We start from the raw sequence: 18,727 nt of genomic DNA, 5'->3' as shown, positions 1-18,727 counted from the left end.
TCTGTGAACAGCAACACCCGAGATTCAATGCTCTATTATTAAAAGCAGACTGATAACTGTTACATACCGTTTTCAAGCAAATAAAGCAAAATTTAACCAGTATACAATAAACCCAACTTGCCAGCTCTGCAAGGCAGAACTTGAAACTCATGAACATTTTCTATTAGTGCAAGATGCGAGGTATTATGATATTCAAATATGCAGATTACATTAATGAGCATTGTTTCGGTATTAAAATTCTATGCTAATGACCCTTAATCAATGTGGAATATTCATGTACCTTGGATCTTACATTGTATAAACATTTTATAGGAGAATGCATCTATTATATTTATAACAGTACATGAAGGAACTTTATTAACAAAATTATTACACTGCTTCAAGGAGAGTCCCTACAGTGCTTACATGTGAATGACCGTGGAACTATCACTCCGTCTGCTACCAGACCTCAGCAAGAATTAGCTGCGAAATTGTAGCTCTACGGTGAGGCGGTCGGTGAGTTTTGGGTTTTGCGAGGTCGCAAAAACCAAAACTCGCCGACCGTCTCACCGTAGAGCTACAATTTTGCAGCTAAGCAAGAATGTATCAAAGAGAATCCTGATTGACATTGAACTATTGTGCAGTCATTATTATCACACTCTACACCTCCAGAGGAACAATTATTTGAAAACAATCAATCATACCTGATTCAAGTCAACATGTGTGTTTTCCAGAGATTTATTCGTACTACAACTTACAAGACGACTTATTTAGCCGAAATACAACGGCTGGACCTTCTGAACTGAACTGAACTGATGACTACACTATGTAGATAAAATTACCTCTACAGCGAATTAAAATCAACATTTACATGTAACACGCTTGATAAAATTCCATACCTTAGTTCTCTCTTGTTGAAACGCTGAACTCTTTCTTCTCGCCACAAACCCTGTGATTGGTGTCGATTTCTGTATGCTGTATATTGAACCGACACGATTTGACGATTGCACCGCAAACGTCGGTACTCTGCGAATGATTTGTGCAGACATGGTAGCCGACTGGTATCGAGTGTCATGTGAGACAACACTTGCTGTAGAGTACACCCTCTATAGAGTACACGCGCTCATGGATGCAGGCGACGTGATGATAGAGAGCAAGAGTGATGTAACCATGGACGTACGTCATGATGTAACTAACCCATGGAGGCAGCCATTTTGAATATATATACAGAGTCAAATTCCCAGCATCCTTTGGTGCATAAAGGGGACATCGAAAATTGAAATTGAAATTTGGTTTTCCCCAAACATCTTATTTGATATAACTGTGATAATACTGTTCGTTTTATTAATAAACAAGGAGAGTTTAAAAAATGCCCGTGTAAAACGCACTTTTTAGCCATGCCTAAAATACTGCCCTCATGGCGATACTGCTTATTATACCTTCCTTTTTATCAAAGATTGTGATAGGCATGAGGGATTTTTTTCTGGTGAAAGATGTTGAGAGTTTGCCTACTGGGTTCAGTACCACCGATGTGGAATTTGAAACAAATTTAGTGAATGCTACGAAAGTCTGAAGCAAATAATATTGCACATCAACACTCCATGGTATTCTTGGTGGTGAAAGAGTGTGTTGTCATGCCCACAAAAGAGGGGAGGCGATCACATAAGATGTAGAGGCCGTCGATAGTAAAAGCTGATGCACTAGAAATGTAATTCCTTAGTTTAGGGGGGAGGGGTAAGACCCAAATTCGTTTTGAGTGCCTCAATATTTCCATACATAATAAAGAACACAGTTTTCCTGAAACCAATTTCACATATAGGAATTTCGAAGAGAGGATTGACATCAAACTAAGACTAGTATATTTCTAGTGTGTCAGCTTTTATGATCAACAACCCATAGGTCTTATCATTCAGTGAACTCTCTCTCTCTTTCTTGGCACTCAATGTATGTTTCAGTAGCTCATAGCTGAGGAGGATACAGGACAAAGTTTGACTAAAACTATGATGATGAGAAAGTTACAAAGACAACTATAGCCAAATATGTCCATTTTAAGTGAATTACAAATCAATCAATGGTCTATTATAATTTACATGTAGGTAAATACAAGCTTTATTCTAGTTAAAGGCAAGTATGTACATATGAAAAATCTTTTTTTTTTGTATAAATACTTTAAAAATGCCCACAGGATTATCATTTACAAAAATATGTGCCAAGTCAGTTAACATGTTGTGTGTTCCCTGAAAGACTGGAAAACTGGACAGGACTGAAACATACATGACCTTCCTGATGGGTGGGTCTAGCTTCATCCTGGAATATGATTCTTTGTAAATTTTCATAACTTTTCATCAAGTGTCCCGGATCGCTGGAGAGAGAAATTTATGTTGCAGCTGGCTAGATATTTAAAAGACAGTCATATTTAATGTGCATACTTGGAAAAACTCAAAGGGAAGACTTGTTAGGGCTTGCAATTGGTAAGAAAGATGACAGTGCTATTGCTGTCACAGCAAAAACAAAATTTCATTACCTAACAGATGATTTAACAAGTCAGTGTTATCAAATTAGTGAATGAAAGTAGCCTTTGTAAGTTGGCCTCACTGGTGTGCTTGTTTTCCAATAAATTATCACACTGGGGTAAGTTTTCATAGCAAAGCTACACAGCTTAGACTCCCTTAATGAGTGAGCAAGTATTATCAAGGAGACACCACCATTAAAGCTTTACATAGAAACAATCTCTGGGTTCTCTCCTTCGTTATCATTCAAGCATTCCAGGCAAGTTTTTTAATTGTTAGTTTTTGTTCTGACTGGTTTGATAGTTGCATAATGCATAATAAATGCATTTGTGCGTGTGTGTGTGTGTGTGCGTGTGTGTGTGTGTGTGTGTGTGTGTGTGGTTGTGAGTATTGCTCAATAATCCTGCTCTTCTTGTATATTTCCAACATATTCACAAATGCTGTCATAGTCCAATTTCTTAATCTTGCTTCTATCGCTAAGTAGTTCCACGTGTGCTATACAGTTTGCTTTGTCCTTTTTAAGAATGGTACCAACCTGAAATAAAGGGCAGTATTAAGGAAAAATGTCAGTACAGGGGAAGTATCATCACTTGTTCTGAACATCTGGAGAACAAATTCTTGACATTCCTTGAAGTGAAAATACATGAATTCATCTGGAGTTGGCATAGAGAAAGGCAGTAATTTTGAATTTCAAATCATGGCAAACATCTGGTAGTTTGCAATTCTAATCCAAGAGATTGATAAATGACCCAATTTTTTTCACTTGACTACGTATTTTAATATAGTTTTTTGAGCAAAGTTTTTATCTGCCAAGTGTGTTTTACCTTATTACGAAGCTTTCATTTTAATGATTCAAAATCAGATGGTGAAAATCAAAGAACGGGAAATGTCAATTTGCCTTACCTGTCCTTTATATTTTCCAGTCACAATCATCACATGACCTGGATCTGCCTTGGGTATTAGAGTTTCTAACATTTCTTGTTTCAGGTCTGGAGAAAAAAAAATGCACAGAGTAAGTCGACTCCAAAGGAAGTGGCTAAACAATGATGCAGAGCTGTAATAGGATTGAATACATAAATTGTTGCAATGGTTCTGTAGGATGTGTCGAAGCAACATACAAAACACAGCTGATGCATTGAGGAACTACCATGGTAATTTCAATAGAGGGTTGGAATGTGTAAGCAAGCATACATATCAAAACACCTTGCATTTCCTAAGGTACTGATGATTTGGACACATATTCATTTCATTCTGACTTCAATTCAACGCAATAACATTGTTAAGAATAGTTATCTACTCCTGCCATAAATGAAATTAGGAGTACTAAAACATGTTTCATATTTGCCATATAAGGTTTGTATGTGTTCATGTAACAGGCCTATTTTGCCATAATCTTCATATGATGGAGAAAGTTACACACCTTCAAGAAGTTTATCATCATCTGTTCTACAGGAGCATGAATCTCTGGTGACAACATCCACAATGACCACTTTGGTGTTGTAGTACCGGCCTTTCTTGTACTTTTGGTCAATTATTCTCACCCGGAGCTCTGGACGGAGCCAGTATGACCCTTGACCTCCATGACTGGCAGAGTGACTGCTGGTTGTTGAGGGACTGTATCTGTACATGTTGAAACAAAGTAGAATTAGAAAGTGACAAAAGAATTTGATTTACACTATATGCTGATCCTGCAGGAAGCTACAATTTCCATTATGTATGAAGAAATGAAATTGTGAGATAAACCCGGAGTTTCAGCTAAAGTTGGCGGAAAATGGATAAATGGATCAGAACACCATGCCATTTCTACTTTCAAAGCATGCAGAAGATTTGATTTCCAAAACGAAACACTGATACACATACAATGACTGTGAATTCAGTGTATATGGGTGGCTCTGACAGAGCTTCCCCTAAATTTCGTCAGGCCATGTACAGGTTGTAATACAACTCCCTGCTATCACACAAATTATTACATCACAACAATAACATAAACTCTTTTCCAACAGTAGGGTGCATAACTTACCTCTCATCTTTGTGTTTTGTCTTTTTATATGCTGTTGTTTCTTCTTCTTTCCTTCTATCCCTATGTCTGTCTTTATCTGTACTCTTCATGTGGGGAGACACATCCTTGCCTTCTGGATAATCACTCTTCCTTTTCCTCTTGTCACGATGCCTATCCCTATCTCTTTCATCGTTATCTCTGTGCCTCTCCCTATCCCTGTCTCTACTTCTGTCTCCGTATTTATCTCTGTCTCTGTACCTGTGTCTGTCTTCACCCCTGTCTCTGTTTGGGGAATCTCTCTCTTCCCTGCCATTCTCTTCTTTGTCCTGGTGAGCCTTACTTAACCGACCTGAAAATTACAAAACAGGGAATCAACATTTGTCATGAAGCAGTTGCCAGCCACTGAATTTACACAATTGCTCTCACTCTGTGGATTGTTCACATCACCTCAGACTTAAACTAATGCACATGTTAAGGAAATGACAGGTGCCAGTAATCAGAACTCTTTGACATAAGTTTCATATTCGCCTTTTCCTCATCACAGGTGATGTACAACTGGCTAAAAATGTGGTGTTGAATACTTGCTTGTTCTACAGTTGCTCAAGTCACTGCGTGTGTGACCGGCTGTATGCGAAATACCGTAGACTGGTCTATTGGACACATATCCTATTTTTTATTAAAATTCATGACATTCAATGACGTCTGAACAATCTGAATCAATTCTTCAGTTAACCTTCATACATTTCTTATGGTGCATATTTCCCGAATTTATTCAATGTTGGTTGTGGAGTTGATATGCATTGGCGTCAGTACCTCAGTCACACCACCAATGTTGTCTACTTATTTATATGATGTCCCTGAAAATCAGGCACATTTGTGTAGATACGACAAGGCTATAGCTTTATGATAGCATCCATACAATGTAGCAAATGCTCAATTATGCAATTTTTTACATCAAAACAACAGTGGGAGGCCAGGCTCAAATGATGCTAAAAAGTCTTCCATCTTTCAACAAAAATATCTATCAGAATATACCAACTTGGGGATGTACTCCAAGGACAAAAACACATATTTTACAGTTTGGTTCAGTGCAGAGTACCTGAAACAAAGGGACTTACTTATGTCAAGTGAATATTTCTTGTACTCTTTCTGACTGACAATCTTGGCAGCATATTGGCTGACATTTGCAGTTTGGTTGCTGATGGCTAGTCGGATGAGAATTCTTGAATTGTCTTCATCAACACCTTCAATCTGAAAAGTAATAAATCAAAATGGTAATTTAAGAGAGACAGTCCACTGTTGCAACTTAGTGCTAAGGCTTATTTCATGAAATGGACCCAACGGTTGATGTTTTATGAATATAAATGTGTTTGTACCAGGTAATACTGCCTAAAAGCTAAAGGAACATAAGATGAATGATATTAAAAATAGTGACAACATCACTGTTTGCTCCCATATAGTTATCAGAGTCATGACATTGACCCCAAGTGTGCCTTAGCTCATGGAGATAACGAACAGCTGAATGTTATGATAAAATAGTTAAGTATAGACCTATACAGGCACTGAGAGTGAATATGTTACAGCAATTTGATTAGTTGATTAGTTTCTTTTCCTTTTTCTACTTCTGTGATAATCTTTAAGACAATCAATCTGCAAGGCAGTTTATGTATTGACAAATATGTTATCTTTTACAAGTACACAGTAAACTGTTCTTGATTTTTCATTTACAATATTTGACAAAGACTGAAATACATAACATGCAACCAATGTTTACACTTTGCCTATACACCAGATACATGGAGAAATTTCAACATACAATCATCAACTCAGAAACCCTACACGGAAAAGTAAACATTGTTTTCTTCCAGAACAGCTGGTGCATCAACATCTGGAACAACTTACAAACTTAACCAATTACACAAGGATGATGAAACAAGAGATAAAATTAAACTGTGGTGAACTTGACCATCCCTTTCAAATCCTTACCTAACTTGACATCTTAAACTAAAATACACTGCATGGTTAATTGCGCACAAAAATACATCGGGGTGGACTATTGATAAGGGACGGTGTCTGGAAGATCGATGAGGTACATTACAGTATCTTTTTTATCCGATCCATTGTACATTCTTTTTTCCCCACTCTCCCATCTTTTCGTTTTGTCAAACCTTCTCTGGCTGAATTTTTTATTTATTTGTTTGGAATTTTTTCAAAATCTGCCAGGATTTTTTTACTGCATTTCAACACCAAATACAGTTTACCATATCAAATGCTTACTAAATCACCACATTATATACTCTTAGTTCCAGTAGGTATAAAATTACCAAAAAAAATCTTAAAAATACAAAATGAAAGATATCCCAGTAAAACTGAAAGTTTTGCAAAGTTGCCCCAAAAATTCAAAATTCCGGATTTCAACTTAATTTCAATATATCTTATTAACAAAAACCCTAAGGACCGGTTTACTAAATATCAAAGCAATCAGACTGGTAAATTTTGAGAAACAAATTTTTTGACCAAAAATGAGAAAAATTGCCCCCCAAAATACAAAATTGCAGATTTCATCCTAATTTTAAATATATCAAATTAACATAAACCCTAGGAACCTGTACACTAGATATCAAAGCTACCAGATCACAAGTTTTAGGAGAAAAATTTTTTGACCAAAAAAGGCAAAAATTGCCCCAAAATAAAAAAAATTGCCAGTTTCAACATACCTTCAATACATTATATTGGGATTAATCTTAGATACCTGTATACCAAATATCAAAGCTATCAAATCAGTAGTTTTTGGATAAAAAATTTTTTTATCAAAAATTATGAAAATTGCCCCAAAATTACAAATATGACAATATCAATACAATTTGCACAAGCATGACTGAGGTCATTCTGAGGAACATGAATATGAAGTTTCATAGCAATCAGATTAGCGATTTCAGAGAACAAGATTTTTGACTAAAAACGGAAAAAATATACCCTAAAAATACAAACATGCAAATTTCATCCCATTTTTGCACACATACTTTAGAATACCTAAAAAAATCTGCATACCAAGTTTCAACCAAATCTGACCACTGCTTACTGAGTTTTAGCCATTTGCAGGATTTTTCCTTTTTTCCCCCTCATTTGCATATTTTTGGCACTGACATGTTCATTTGAACAAATTCACATCTCCACCCCTAGGTGCACCTGTACACCAAATACTAAGACAGTAGGTGCTACGGTTTAGGAGTTTTTGATGTGGACGGACATACATACATACATACATACATACATACATACATACAGACGACATTTTTCCACCTTATACGAATACCTCCCATTTGCATATATACATATGCATATTATATGGGAGCTAAAAATGTGATGGTCAGACCAAGTTTTGCGATTTGCCACTCTATTCTGATATCACCACTCAAATTCAATGCTGTATTCAAGGTTACACCCAAAGTCCACCTTTATTTAGAATGTTGCCCAAGTCAAGCATGGCCCATACATGTAGAAAAACACCATTCTCAGAAAATAATGATACTAACAGCTCACAGCCAATCAGATTTACAGAACTGTGCGTAATATTCTAAAAATCTTCAATTGGAAGATGGAACTCAGCATAAAGTGAAAGTGCTCAAATTAAAGTGGTACAGTATTTGTTTTCATGATATACCTACTTTTCCATACAAATTCTTGTGTGGTCCACTAGTAACAAGGACAGAGATCCCTTTGGCAAAGCCCTGAGCTACCTCCTCCTCTCGTTTGTCACCTGGTTTTATTGGTTTCTTCTTTTTCAATTCATCTCCAGGTTTCCTGTCAGCACCAAGACCTAGGCCCTTCGGTCGCAATACAGCTTCCACTGGTGCAGAAACCCTTTCATAAATACAATAAAACATGATTTACACAATTTGAAAACACTCACTGATACAATACGACTGGTCCATATCAAATTCCAATTGCACAATAAGAGAAGTAAACATAATTAACCACTTGGGCTTGGACATATGGATGCAGAAAAATATTGAGGAACGGGAAGAAATCCTTTCATCAAATTTTTCAATAGACAGAGTCATGTGTGACCTTAACAGTTTGGTTATACATGTATTCCCACTATCTTGGTCAGACGATTTCCTTACGTGACCGCATTCAACACTGGTAACTTTTTGATGTAGTTATGCTCTCACTTCCAAATTTTTGAAATTTCAGATATCACAATTTCTTTCCCATAGGACATTTTGTCAACTCCACCATTGTAACTTACGATATTTAAAGCCCCAGTATTTGTAACTTTTAACCTTTTTTTATGTTCGAAATTACATATTATTCTCTTACATCCATCGTGAAATGTTGTTCAGTAAAGAAATAAGCCAAATTTGTGCTCCTGTAGTGACATACAAACGCTAAATATTGCCCGATCGAGTTGGATTGCCGCGCGGGTTTGTTGACAATTTGTAGGCTGTGCACGTGATCGAGAACGCCGATACTGATGACATCATCGAGCCTGCAACATTCCTGGGGCCTTGCCATGCCATGCCACACTGCCCGGGTAATCGCCCATGGTCGCCGGCTGAATGACCTGCGAATGGTTTTATTTTGTTCTTCTCCGTTCAAATACGTACTGCTACTGTGTTTCAGAGGATACAGAACTTTGGCAGAGGAGGCTAACATTCTATTCTGGTACCGTGTGCGTTATATACGGATTATTCAAACTGCAGTCGGAAGTGCACTGATGCGCACCCTGCAGTTGGTCACTTAGAACTCCGGGTACCGATGTAAAATCAAAACGACACTATATACACTTGGCTCACTTCTGTAGGCAAATAGCTATCAAAATTGAGTAACTTGAAGTAATAAATTTCAGCTGATTGTCGCTTTAGCGGCAAGGTATTGCGAAATCGAAGCAACATAGTTTGGCAATGTATGGTAGGCTGTGGAGTGCAGTGAACGCGATGGCCTTTGGCAGCAAGTAAGGGAACCGTCAGTATTTACGACCTGGGGGTCATTCAAAAATTGAAAGTTATAAGGGGGTGCTGAAAATGTTTTTTCTTTGTCTTACTCTGTCCTCAATGACACAATGATTAGTTGATTATATATATTTTACTCTGATACACATTAAATAAAAAGAAAATAAATACTCTAACAGTACAAATAAATATCAACTAGATGAAGCAAGGCAAAAAACTACAAGTAGGTGCTACTACTAGCAATACTTATTATGAAAGAGAAGATGGTGACGATGAGAATGATATCGTTGTTCATGTACGCAATGGCACCAGCGACATTAAAGATGAGGATCAACAGTGGTGATGATGATGTCACGCAGTAGCTTTCTGCAGTCGTTACCAGGGTTGGAAGGAGAGGCTGGGTCATGGAGAAATGTTCTCGACAGATATCACTATAAGTGCACAGGATCTAGGACAAAACTGAACTGTTGTGAATTCATCCTTTATATTATCAGAAATGTGTATTTTATTTGACTTGAGTTCAACAACCATTTGGACATTTAACCATACCATAATGACATGCTACCCATCCAAATTTAACAATACTATATGGTCGGAGACTGCTTATTAGGTGAGCTTTTATATCTACATATTATTACATGGGCTCAGGTAAGCCAAACTTTCTGTTAGAGAGGGGGTCCGGTTACTCAAAGTCATCATGATTGGCTGGGGTGCGACTCAAAATTTCGGAGTTTCTAATGTAATTCCTCTGACCCCCAGATCGTAAATAATGACGGCTCCCTAAACAGCTGTGAACGCCTGAGTCGGAACGATCGGGACCAGTATACACACTGCTGTATCTCAGCGAAAATTTAGAAAAAACAATGGAGCTACTGCTAAGAAATTTACAGACTCTTGGCTCTTGATGCATCAGTTACTGAGCTTTTATACTGGTAAAAAGGCATTCTGAATACAGCGGTAAATTTCCTCCCAAACGAGAAAGGATAATGCGCGGGCATTCTGCAATGGACGCTGTCAATTTTACCTTGCTGCAGGCCCCACACCAATCTCGGCCCGGCCCCGCTGCACTTGTACAGTCTACTACCTCCATGTAGTACAGCCTTACAGGCTAGTAGCTGGCCAAACAAAAAAAAACAACGTCGCAGTGTAAATTCCGTAGGTCAGAACCGTTGATCATAAATTTTCAGAACCAGTGATGTTTAAAAGTTTTGTATTGATCACTTCATTTAGGTTTATGTGAATGACTTTCTCATCGAGCTGCGTCTATAATTGTCCCGGGTATTGTCCATGCAAATTTGGGGCCTGCCTTAGCTCCCTCCGTTCGTCTGTAGACTACAGCCTGAGCAAATTGTACAGTTGTGAAAGTCAGATATGTATCATGAATTTTATACAAAAATATAAACAACAGAATCAAACCAAGAGGTTAGTTTTCTGTCGGGCCGGGTGCGCAGGGGACGACTTTGCAGTGAGGCCGGGATCTCTCTTGTGTTCGAACTTCCATCGCATCGCAGCTAGCCGATACTTGTTGTACTACTGTAGTCCTTGTGAGGATTAGATACCCGTTACGTTCGATATTATTTTGAAATACTTTTAAATTTAATAAGTAAGACTTTTGTACTGCATTCAAGATATAATTTTTCCTTTCTGAGCGTTTTCAATTACGCCGTACGGCAACGATATGCGAAGTTGATAGGCTGCGTTGCCTGCAGCGTAGCCTGGTCGAACACAAAACTTCGTTTGAGTGGACGGAGCAGAATCAGTCCCGTCATTTATTTTCAACGCAATTTTCATTATACTCCATGATGGAACAAACGACGAGGTCAATGATTACAATGGTGAAGTGTTGAATTTTTATTCATATATATTTTTCTCTCTCAATTCATTCAGCAAACTTGATCTCCGTACCATCAGTCACAACGTGCAGTGCCTTGCATGAAGCTTACAATCGACTGCCTCCGTCGTTAGTTTAGCTGTTCAAGACGTTTGTTTGCACGGCTCATTATAGTCGGAACAATCTGTAAACACTTACATATTTATATCTTTCCGGTATTTCACCCAACTTTCGCGCGTTTTTAACTGAGTCTCCAGTTTCGATGGACCAGACCTTTTCGAAGAGCGTATGGTTTCTACGGACGCCACAGCTGTGTTAGCGCTGGGTTTGGAAAGCTGTTAGCCACTGTGGCGAATAGTTTCAAATTTTTATTAGCCACAGACAAATTTTATTAGCCACACATTTTTACGAAAACAAAGCTTTCTATAATGCTATTATCTCCAGTGTCGGTTGCATGCACAAGAATAAACTATCAACACATCAACCTTGTATCCAATTGTCTTCATTTTAACACTCAAAAATTGCATGATTCTGGACCGCGATGCAAATCGACAGCAACATGGAACGTTGAGACCGCGATTAAAATGAACTGCAACATGGAAGGTTGGGCCCGCGATGTAAATCAACAGCATGGAAGCAACACTGAACGTTCGGACTGCGATTAGAATTAGAAATTAGAGATTAGAAATTAGAAGTTTGGTTACACTTACATGTAACGTTCCATCAGTACGCGTAGTGTCTTTGTCACGTTATAACAAGACGTCGCATACTGGTACATGTGGCCTGACGGTCCCTTCACAAAACGGTGGTACAGACGTTCGGAACGTCATCAAACGACACTTCTACACGTAGTCATAATTACATATAGTATTTTTAGATTTTCTTGATGAATTCCGGGAATTTAGACAGGAAATCTCGTTAAGTATCATTGTAAATTAGCAAACATCTTTGATATCAGAAAATTCCATAAGGTTCACTGGTATAGTACAAGACATACGTGCTATGATTTCCAGACATAAATGAAATGTTGTCGTCTAATTCAACATTTTATCTGAAGCTGTCACAAAGATTTCCCTATAACCACATAAATAACTGTATTACAGAAAATCGGTAAATTTAATGCGAGGATACAATGAGCTTTGCGTAGAGAAATTGTTTCTTAAAACTTAGACGAATTTCTTATGTTTCTGAAAAAAACAAACAAACAATGCTGCAAAATGACCAGGAATGCGCAACTAAACCAAAAACTTTACAACTGAGCACGGATACGTACGCCACTGTGTGCCTTCAGTCTGAGAAGTTCTGACGTGCACTACACGTAGGATGAGGTTTAACTAATCCTCTCTAATAATGAACAACAACACGGAACGTCAAGACTGCGATGCAAATTGACAGCAACATGGGGGACGCGTCGTTGGATGGCGATTTAAATGAACATCAATACAGGACCATGAGGACCGCGATGCAAATCGACCATCATTAAAACAAGACCGCGATTAAAATGAGCAACATGGAACGTGTAGACCGCGATGCAACTAAATTTCAACACCGAACGTTGTGAATTAGGTGCGTGTATGTCTGCTGTAGCAAAAGTTTCAATTCTCGCAAGTGTTCGCTTTGTTTGCTGAACACTAGACAAAATGACGTCAAATTTATCGCGAGACTAGGGGCTCGATCGCTTCTGTCTAAATTTTAATTCTCGCCATAGTCATTTACATGCATGCTGTACACTTTACAACTTGACGTCAAATCTCTCGTGAGACTTGGCTCGATTGCAATTACGTACGTTGGAGAGAACAATACGGAAGTAGATATAGTTTTTTCGCGAATTGCCGAAAGAGAAGTGCAGATCAACAAAAGACTAAAAAACCCATGTGTTTTCTTATTTTGCCATATTTTTTAAACAAAAATCACTTTCGCCACTGTGGCGAATTAGGATCGATTTTTTTTCGCCACTTCTAATTTCTATTCGCTTTTGCGAACGTGGCGAATGGGCAGCGCGAACACAGCACAGTAAAACTTGCGTAGATGTGGTTGAGCATGAGCGGTGGTGTGATTACGTTTCGTTTCGTGTGTCAACAAAGCTGACTTCTGGTCCGGACAAGAAGTCATTTTTCACTCCTTTTACTGTTAATCGTGAGGCGGGCTGGGCATGCAAACCATGCGATTCAGTATTAATTATGGTCTACTTTCACATACTGAGGATGTCATTTTAATCAAAAATATGAAAAAAATTGTTAGAAGTTACAAATACTGGGGCTTTAATGGGGAAAATCCCCTGATGAAACTCCTGGGAAGTGAATAGATTTGAAATATCATCAATAGCTGTAACATTTACATGACTTTTTTATTGAATTCCCCACCAAGCTTATAAAATTTGGAACAAAATTGTTGCTCACTTCACTACAGAGATTGACTATATCTAAAGGGAGTGTCAAAACAAAGCCTTTTCTCATGGAGGAGACCATCAAGCCCTTTTTTTTCTGTTCAAACTGAACAGTTAGCCACTCAGCTGAAACTACTTACTGTTTGAATTTACCTCCTATTGCTTCACCAGGTTTCCATCCCATGCCTCTAAGCATTGCTAGTCCATATTGCTCTATAGGTACCTGCTCATAATCAGCTTCTGAAGCCTGCATGAATGATAAAAATATTCTTTGCAATTTTGTCCTCCTCTCAGAAAAATGTAATTGCGGTATACAAATACATACTGAAGAAACATATGCGTATCATCCAGAAATTTTGAACAGGATAACTAAACATAGGGCCAAAGTCCCTGAAGCTACTATAGACATGGATACAAAATTAAGTATTTCCTGACTGTATGAAATTATCTCACTAAGGTCATCCTAGGGACATTTAAACCAAATATTCAAGCTGTCTGACGAGCGGTTTTGAAAAAACAAGCGACTCAACAGTTGACAGAGCTCTGCTGTGTTGTGTAGAGAATAACCTTTTGTGACAAATGTATTGATGAAGAAGGTGGATATCTTTGATAGCTCATTTCAGGATTGACTGACCAAAAATGGAAAAAAATTCTGTAAAAATACAGATTTGCATATTTCATCAGACTATATTAGTGTATAATAGCAAATAAACGAGAGTTAATTACATTCTAATCAAAGTAAACAAGACTTGCTTAAATCAAGATTTACGTCATAAAAAAACAGCATATCTGTCAGGTTATAAAGAATCTTGAGCTGGTTATCTTTTGGTAATATCAGTATTTTCATCCTATTAACCAAGCACATTTTAACTTTCAAATTAACATTGTAAGTAAGTTCTGTTGAATAAGTTGAGACTGTACGTACTCAGAGAAAGCACACTGAAGAGACAAATGTTTCAAACTTAGAAGTTCAAGGTCATCAAAAGCATTATAAGGAATCATGTTACACTTTCATTGCACTGTTTACACAGATTGCATAATTGCTATAAATAGCACATGAGGAATCTTACAGCCCAGCTTTACCATAAAAACCCTATCACTTTGACCACTCTTTTAATTGACCACTCTATTTTTTTCCTCAAAAAGTAATCCTATTTTATCCTTACCAAGTAAACCATAAATGGAAATTAGAACTTTCTCTATCTCTATTTATTTGACCACCCTATCATGACAAACTATTATGAACAATTTCTTTTAGATAACATAAATGGTGGTTCAGAATATATCAAAGTTGGGATTCAGGAAAGTTGCCTTTACATGTTTTAATCCTCAATTCACTATGAACTGTCGAAAAAAGTTGAACTTTCTGATAATTCCACACTAAAATTATTTTGGCTTTGATGATTTCCTAATTAATTCAATTATTTAAAATCATATTAATTATTTTTTCTGGGTGAATTGATAGGGTTTATACAGTACAAGAATTACATACAATGTAAGTCAAACTTTGACCAAAAATGACAAAAAAATTCCTTAAAAATATACATTTGCATATTTCATCACAATTTGAACAAATCTAAGTTGGGTTATCCCTGGGGACCTGTATACCAAATAACAAAGCTGTCTGACCAGCGGTTCTGAAGAAGAAGATTTTTTACCAAAAACACCTTTTTGGGCATTAATTTGCCTATTTTCAACAATATCAAAAAATTAAAAAAAATAGTTTCTCAAAATCATATTTTTCATCTACACAACAAATATCAAATCAGTAAGTACTGCTGTTCTCAAGATATTTGAGTGGACGGACGCCTCACAAACGGACATACATACATACATACATACATACATACATACATACATACATACAGACTGACGACGGACGCCGGACGGATACCCATCCCAATAGCTTCTATAGACTAGTCTATAGTAGCTAAAAATTCAGTTTTATTTACTCTTTGAGTTGAAAAGCTGCTGCCACTTTGATTGAAATTATTGACATTTAATATCGTTCATTGCTGTAATTAAAACTGTTCCATATCTCAGGTCTACATGTGAGGGTATCTACAATTTCACTTGATTGTTGTCATTCAATCATATCAACAACGTGCACCACCACTTTGTTCAAAGATTTTCGAAAATAAATATTTCTATATATGCTGCTTTTTGAATATCTTCCCAGTGCATCTCATGTTTTAATTAGTTCATAATTTGCGATCAAGAGGTTTTGTACAGATGCTGATTCTTCAAATTTTCATGACAATGCAAAGTCTACTAACCTCATTTGGTCTGAGAGATGTGTCTAGCCTGTCATCTGTTTCATATCCTTCTGGAATTTTATTCCGCATCAACAATGGTATTGCCAGATTAGGATCTCCACTGCCTCGCTCATTCCACTTTTCTTGTTGTTTAGCGGCATCTACAAAGTTGAGGGAAAATTAGCCAGTCAGTTTTGGGTGAGATATCAACATTTGACCAACCCCGTTCTATGGACTCTGGGTACTTAGTAAAACTAAAACATAAGGCAAAGTAGTAGATTAAGTTTTAATATGAATAACAACATTACACAATAAATAATTCAATGAATCCATGCACAATGAATTCCAGGGCTGCAGGTAAAATAAGGGTGAAGTTTAATAATGAGGTAGAATCCCGCATTCAAATCATATCCAACACGTCAATCATTACCACAGTATTTTGTACAAAGACTGCCTCCTCCATCACAAGGTACACAATTATTTTCAAAACCGTCATCAAAGTCATTCTATTTGAACACTTCATGTGACCACCCTTGAACCTATCATGTTATATAAGCTGGACAATGATAAATGACAACCTTCAATGAGTTCTTTAACAGCTTCGTTATCCAAGGAATCAGCTTTTCCACCCTCTCCATCTGGTGCTTCCTCTTTTGTATTCCAGCGATTCTTCGTAATCAGTGGTATCACCAGATCTTTTGGCTTCTCCTGAGGTTTTGTGCTGGAAGAAGAAACACAAAGGCTGTATTCCTATCCTCCTGGAAGTGAGAAAAGCTGATGGGAATATTGATATGCTCTGAATACTCATTTTAGTTTCGTTCTTACACTGAACAGATGTGAAAGATTCTCCGGACTAAGTGTGAATCTGAAACATGATCCTTTGTAAAATGAAATGCTAGTGAAGAGCTTTACAACCGGGTAAAAGCCAAAGGAGTGCAATGTGACAAATATTTAGAAACTGTGGCTTTCTTTCACACATTTCTTGTTACTTTTGCTCATCAAAAAAAACCTGTTCATTCCTGATGATTGCTGGCTGCTTGATGGATTTCAGATTAAGCTGAATTTCATTTGGCACTGCCATAAAGTCCAAAGGGATTCAGAAGGACCTTATTAGTATGCCAGTTTGATTTATAATGACACAGAGCTTAATGATAACATATTGGTTACAAGAAAAAATAAACTGTGGGATCCCGAGAAAACTGCAGTCACTATCATTGTCCCTCTGATGTCTGGTCAGTTGCGACTCCTTGTTCTAACTCCATGGCTGCACAATTATACCTCTGAACATTTACTGTGGTCTTGCAAATAAATCCTTATACACTGTCACTTCCCCATCTGCTGAGTCAGTTAGTAAAAAGGCGTTATTGAACCAAAACCTTCACCTTCCAGTCCCACTACACTTGATATTGACATAGGAAGTTGGGAGGATAAAAGGTTAATCCTAGTGATACATTTTAGTGTATTAATCTTCCACCAATCACGGATGGACTTTCCAGAATATCTATGCTTGTGACAATGCCTAAGAATTAACGGCCACTGAAAGTTTCTCGTGTTGTGTATGGAGTGACTGTGGTTATGCTATGGAGGTAGTAGGTCTACCGTACCTCTATGGTTTATATGTTTAAAATTGTCACTGGCAAAAATGGACTTTTGTTTTGTTTAGTGTAATCCATATTTTGACCGGGAAAAGTGGTTGTATACATCATTAATCTATAATATAAATGTTACTTACATTTCATGAGTAAATTCATAATATCTGTTTGCTTGGGATAAAATTGGGATCTAGTTGATATTATGATAATTTAGTGGACAACGGACTCAGACAACTTCATGCTGGTTGTGTGCCCCAGGTCATCAGCTTTTCCGTCATACAACCCACATTACATTCGACCAGTGAAGCAGCAGGGAAGTACTTGCTTGCTTTTATAAAATTTTGATCATATCTTTAAAACTGGAGAACGTGCTTCACAATGCTTCACGTCGCAGTGACGGACATGCCGCAACGCCAGGGCGCTTAGATTCACTGGCACAGAGTCAGCATGGACTGGACGTAACGTTGCAATAACGTAGAAATACATTTGTACGGCGAAATTTACCTTTTTACCTCCTTTCCTTCTAACGCAGTGACAAAATCGGTTTCTTCTTTCTTTTTAACACTTTCTTCGCCGATAGTACTTTGTTCAAGGGTCTTTTTCTCTGTTTTCTTCGAGAATACAAATGAGATCTTTCCTTTCTGCTCTAGCTCAGCGTCGTCGGCCATATTTTCTACGCATAATGTATGATGGGTATTTTCAATGACCTATGACCCCTCACCTTATGTTCATCGTCATAGGCGCTTGTCACGTCGCCAGCGCGGTGTCCTCTGCGTGTAAGCGGAGGGGGACCTGGAAACATTTTGGTTCCCTATTATTTTCCACATGTTCAGATTCCATAGTTTGGTAGGTAATTCAATGAAAAATTAATAAAATTTATACGTCATCCTATGGTTCTAATGTTAGTAATCTGTAACCATTTTGCCGCATTTCATAACTTTTATTACGAAAAAATCTAACACGAATGAATGCCATTGAATTTTCATCAGCAAAACAAGTAGGCCCTGTAACAAGGCCGAAGCTGGAACTGTCGATAACTTTTTTCAATATGTCGATGCAATCTATTACAAACAGTTTCTTGCTGCCTCCCTACAAAAACACACAATATTCAGTTTTCAACAAAGCCGGTATGTGTAAGGGAGCGTTCAGTTATTACAGCCGGAGTGGGCCGGCAAATTCTTCCTGTGCATCAGTCAAAATAAGAGAACCTCCTCCTATTG

At 37.5% G+C, this 18,727-nt stretch overlaps 2 protein-coding genes across 4 annotated transcripts in view; both read right to left on the bottom strand.

The window, feature by feature from the left end:
- The window catches only part of LOC139135100 (uncharacterized), a 38,816-nt gene extending 37,615 nt beyond the window's left edge, over positions 1 to 1,201 (bottom strand). For 2 of the 3 annotated variants that reach the window (XM_070702333.1, XM_070702334.1), the window contains exon 1: positions 879 to 1,201. In XM_070702333.1, the coding sequence (XP_070558434.1) occupies positions 879 to 1,028 (150 nt within the window). In that variant the 5' untranslated portion in view covers positions 1,029 to 1,201. The remainder of the gene's footprint in view (positions 1 to 878) is intronic. The other variant, XM_070702335.1, reaches the window with a different exon arrangement.
- An 857-nt stretch (positions 1,202 to 2,058) lies between these two features.
- On the bottom strand, positions 2,059 to 18,197 carry LOC139135099 (G-patch domain and KOW motifs-containing protein-like). The gene is made up of 10 exons (XM_070702332.1): positions 18,012 to 18,197; positions 16,494 to 16,636; positions 15,937 to 16,076; positions 13,801 to 13,907; positions 8,157 to 8,352; positions 5,607 to 5,739; positions 4,510 to 4,837; positions 3,910 to 4,109; positions 3,393 to 3,478; positions 2,059 to 3,024 (listed from the first exon to the last, which is right to left on the bottom strand). The coding sequence occupies exons 1-10, from the start codon at positions 18,173 to 18,175 to the stop codon at positions 2,884 to 2,886; spliced, it is 1,638 nt and encodes a 545-aa protein (XP_070558433.1). The 5' UTR covers positions 18,176 to 18,197; the 3' UTR covers positions 2,059 to 2,883.
- Positions 18,198 to 18,727: the final 530 nt, after the last annotated feature.

The sequence above is a fragment of the Ptychodera flava genome, chromosome 6, assembly GCF_041260155.1.
Source record: "Ptychodera flava strain L36383 chromosome 6, AS_Pfla_20210202, whole genome shotgun sequence".
Taxonomy (NCBI): domain Eukaryota; kingdom Metazoa; phylum Hemichordata; class Enteropneusta; family Ptychoderidae; genus Ptychodera; species Ptychodera flava.
This window is presented reverse-complemented; position numbering and strand designations above follow the sequence as displayed.

What these genes read in the sequence shown, in the direction of transcription:
- LOC139135099 (XM_070702332.1), bottom strand. Translation starts at nt 18,175, where the DNA reads ATGGCCGACGACGCTGAGCTAGAGCAGAAAGGAAAGATCTCATTTGTA. An exon ending in ATAGGAGGTAAATTCAAACA is followed by an intron (nt 8,353 to 13,800) that starts GTAAGTAGTTTC and finishes TATTTATGAAAG; the next exon opens with GGTTTCTGCACCAGTGGAAG. An exon ending in ACAAAACACAAAGATGAGAG is followed by an intron (nt 4,110 to 4,509) that starts GTAAGTTATGCA and finishes CAACATGTACAG; the next exon opens with ATACAGTCCCTCAACAACCA.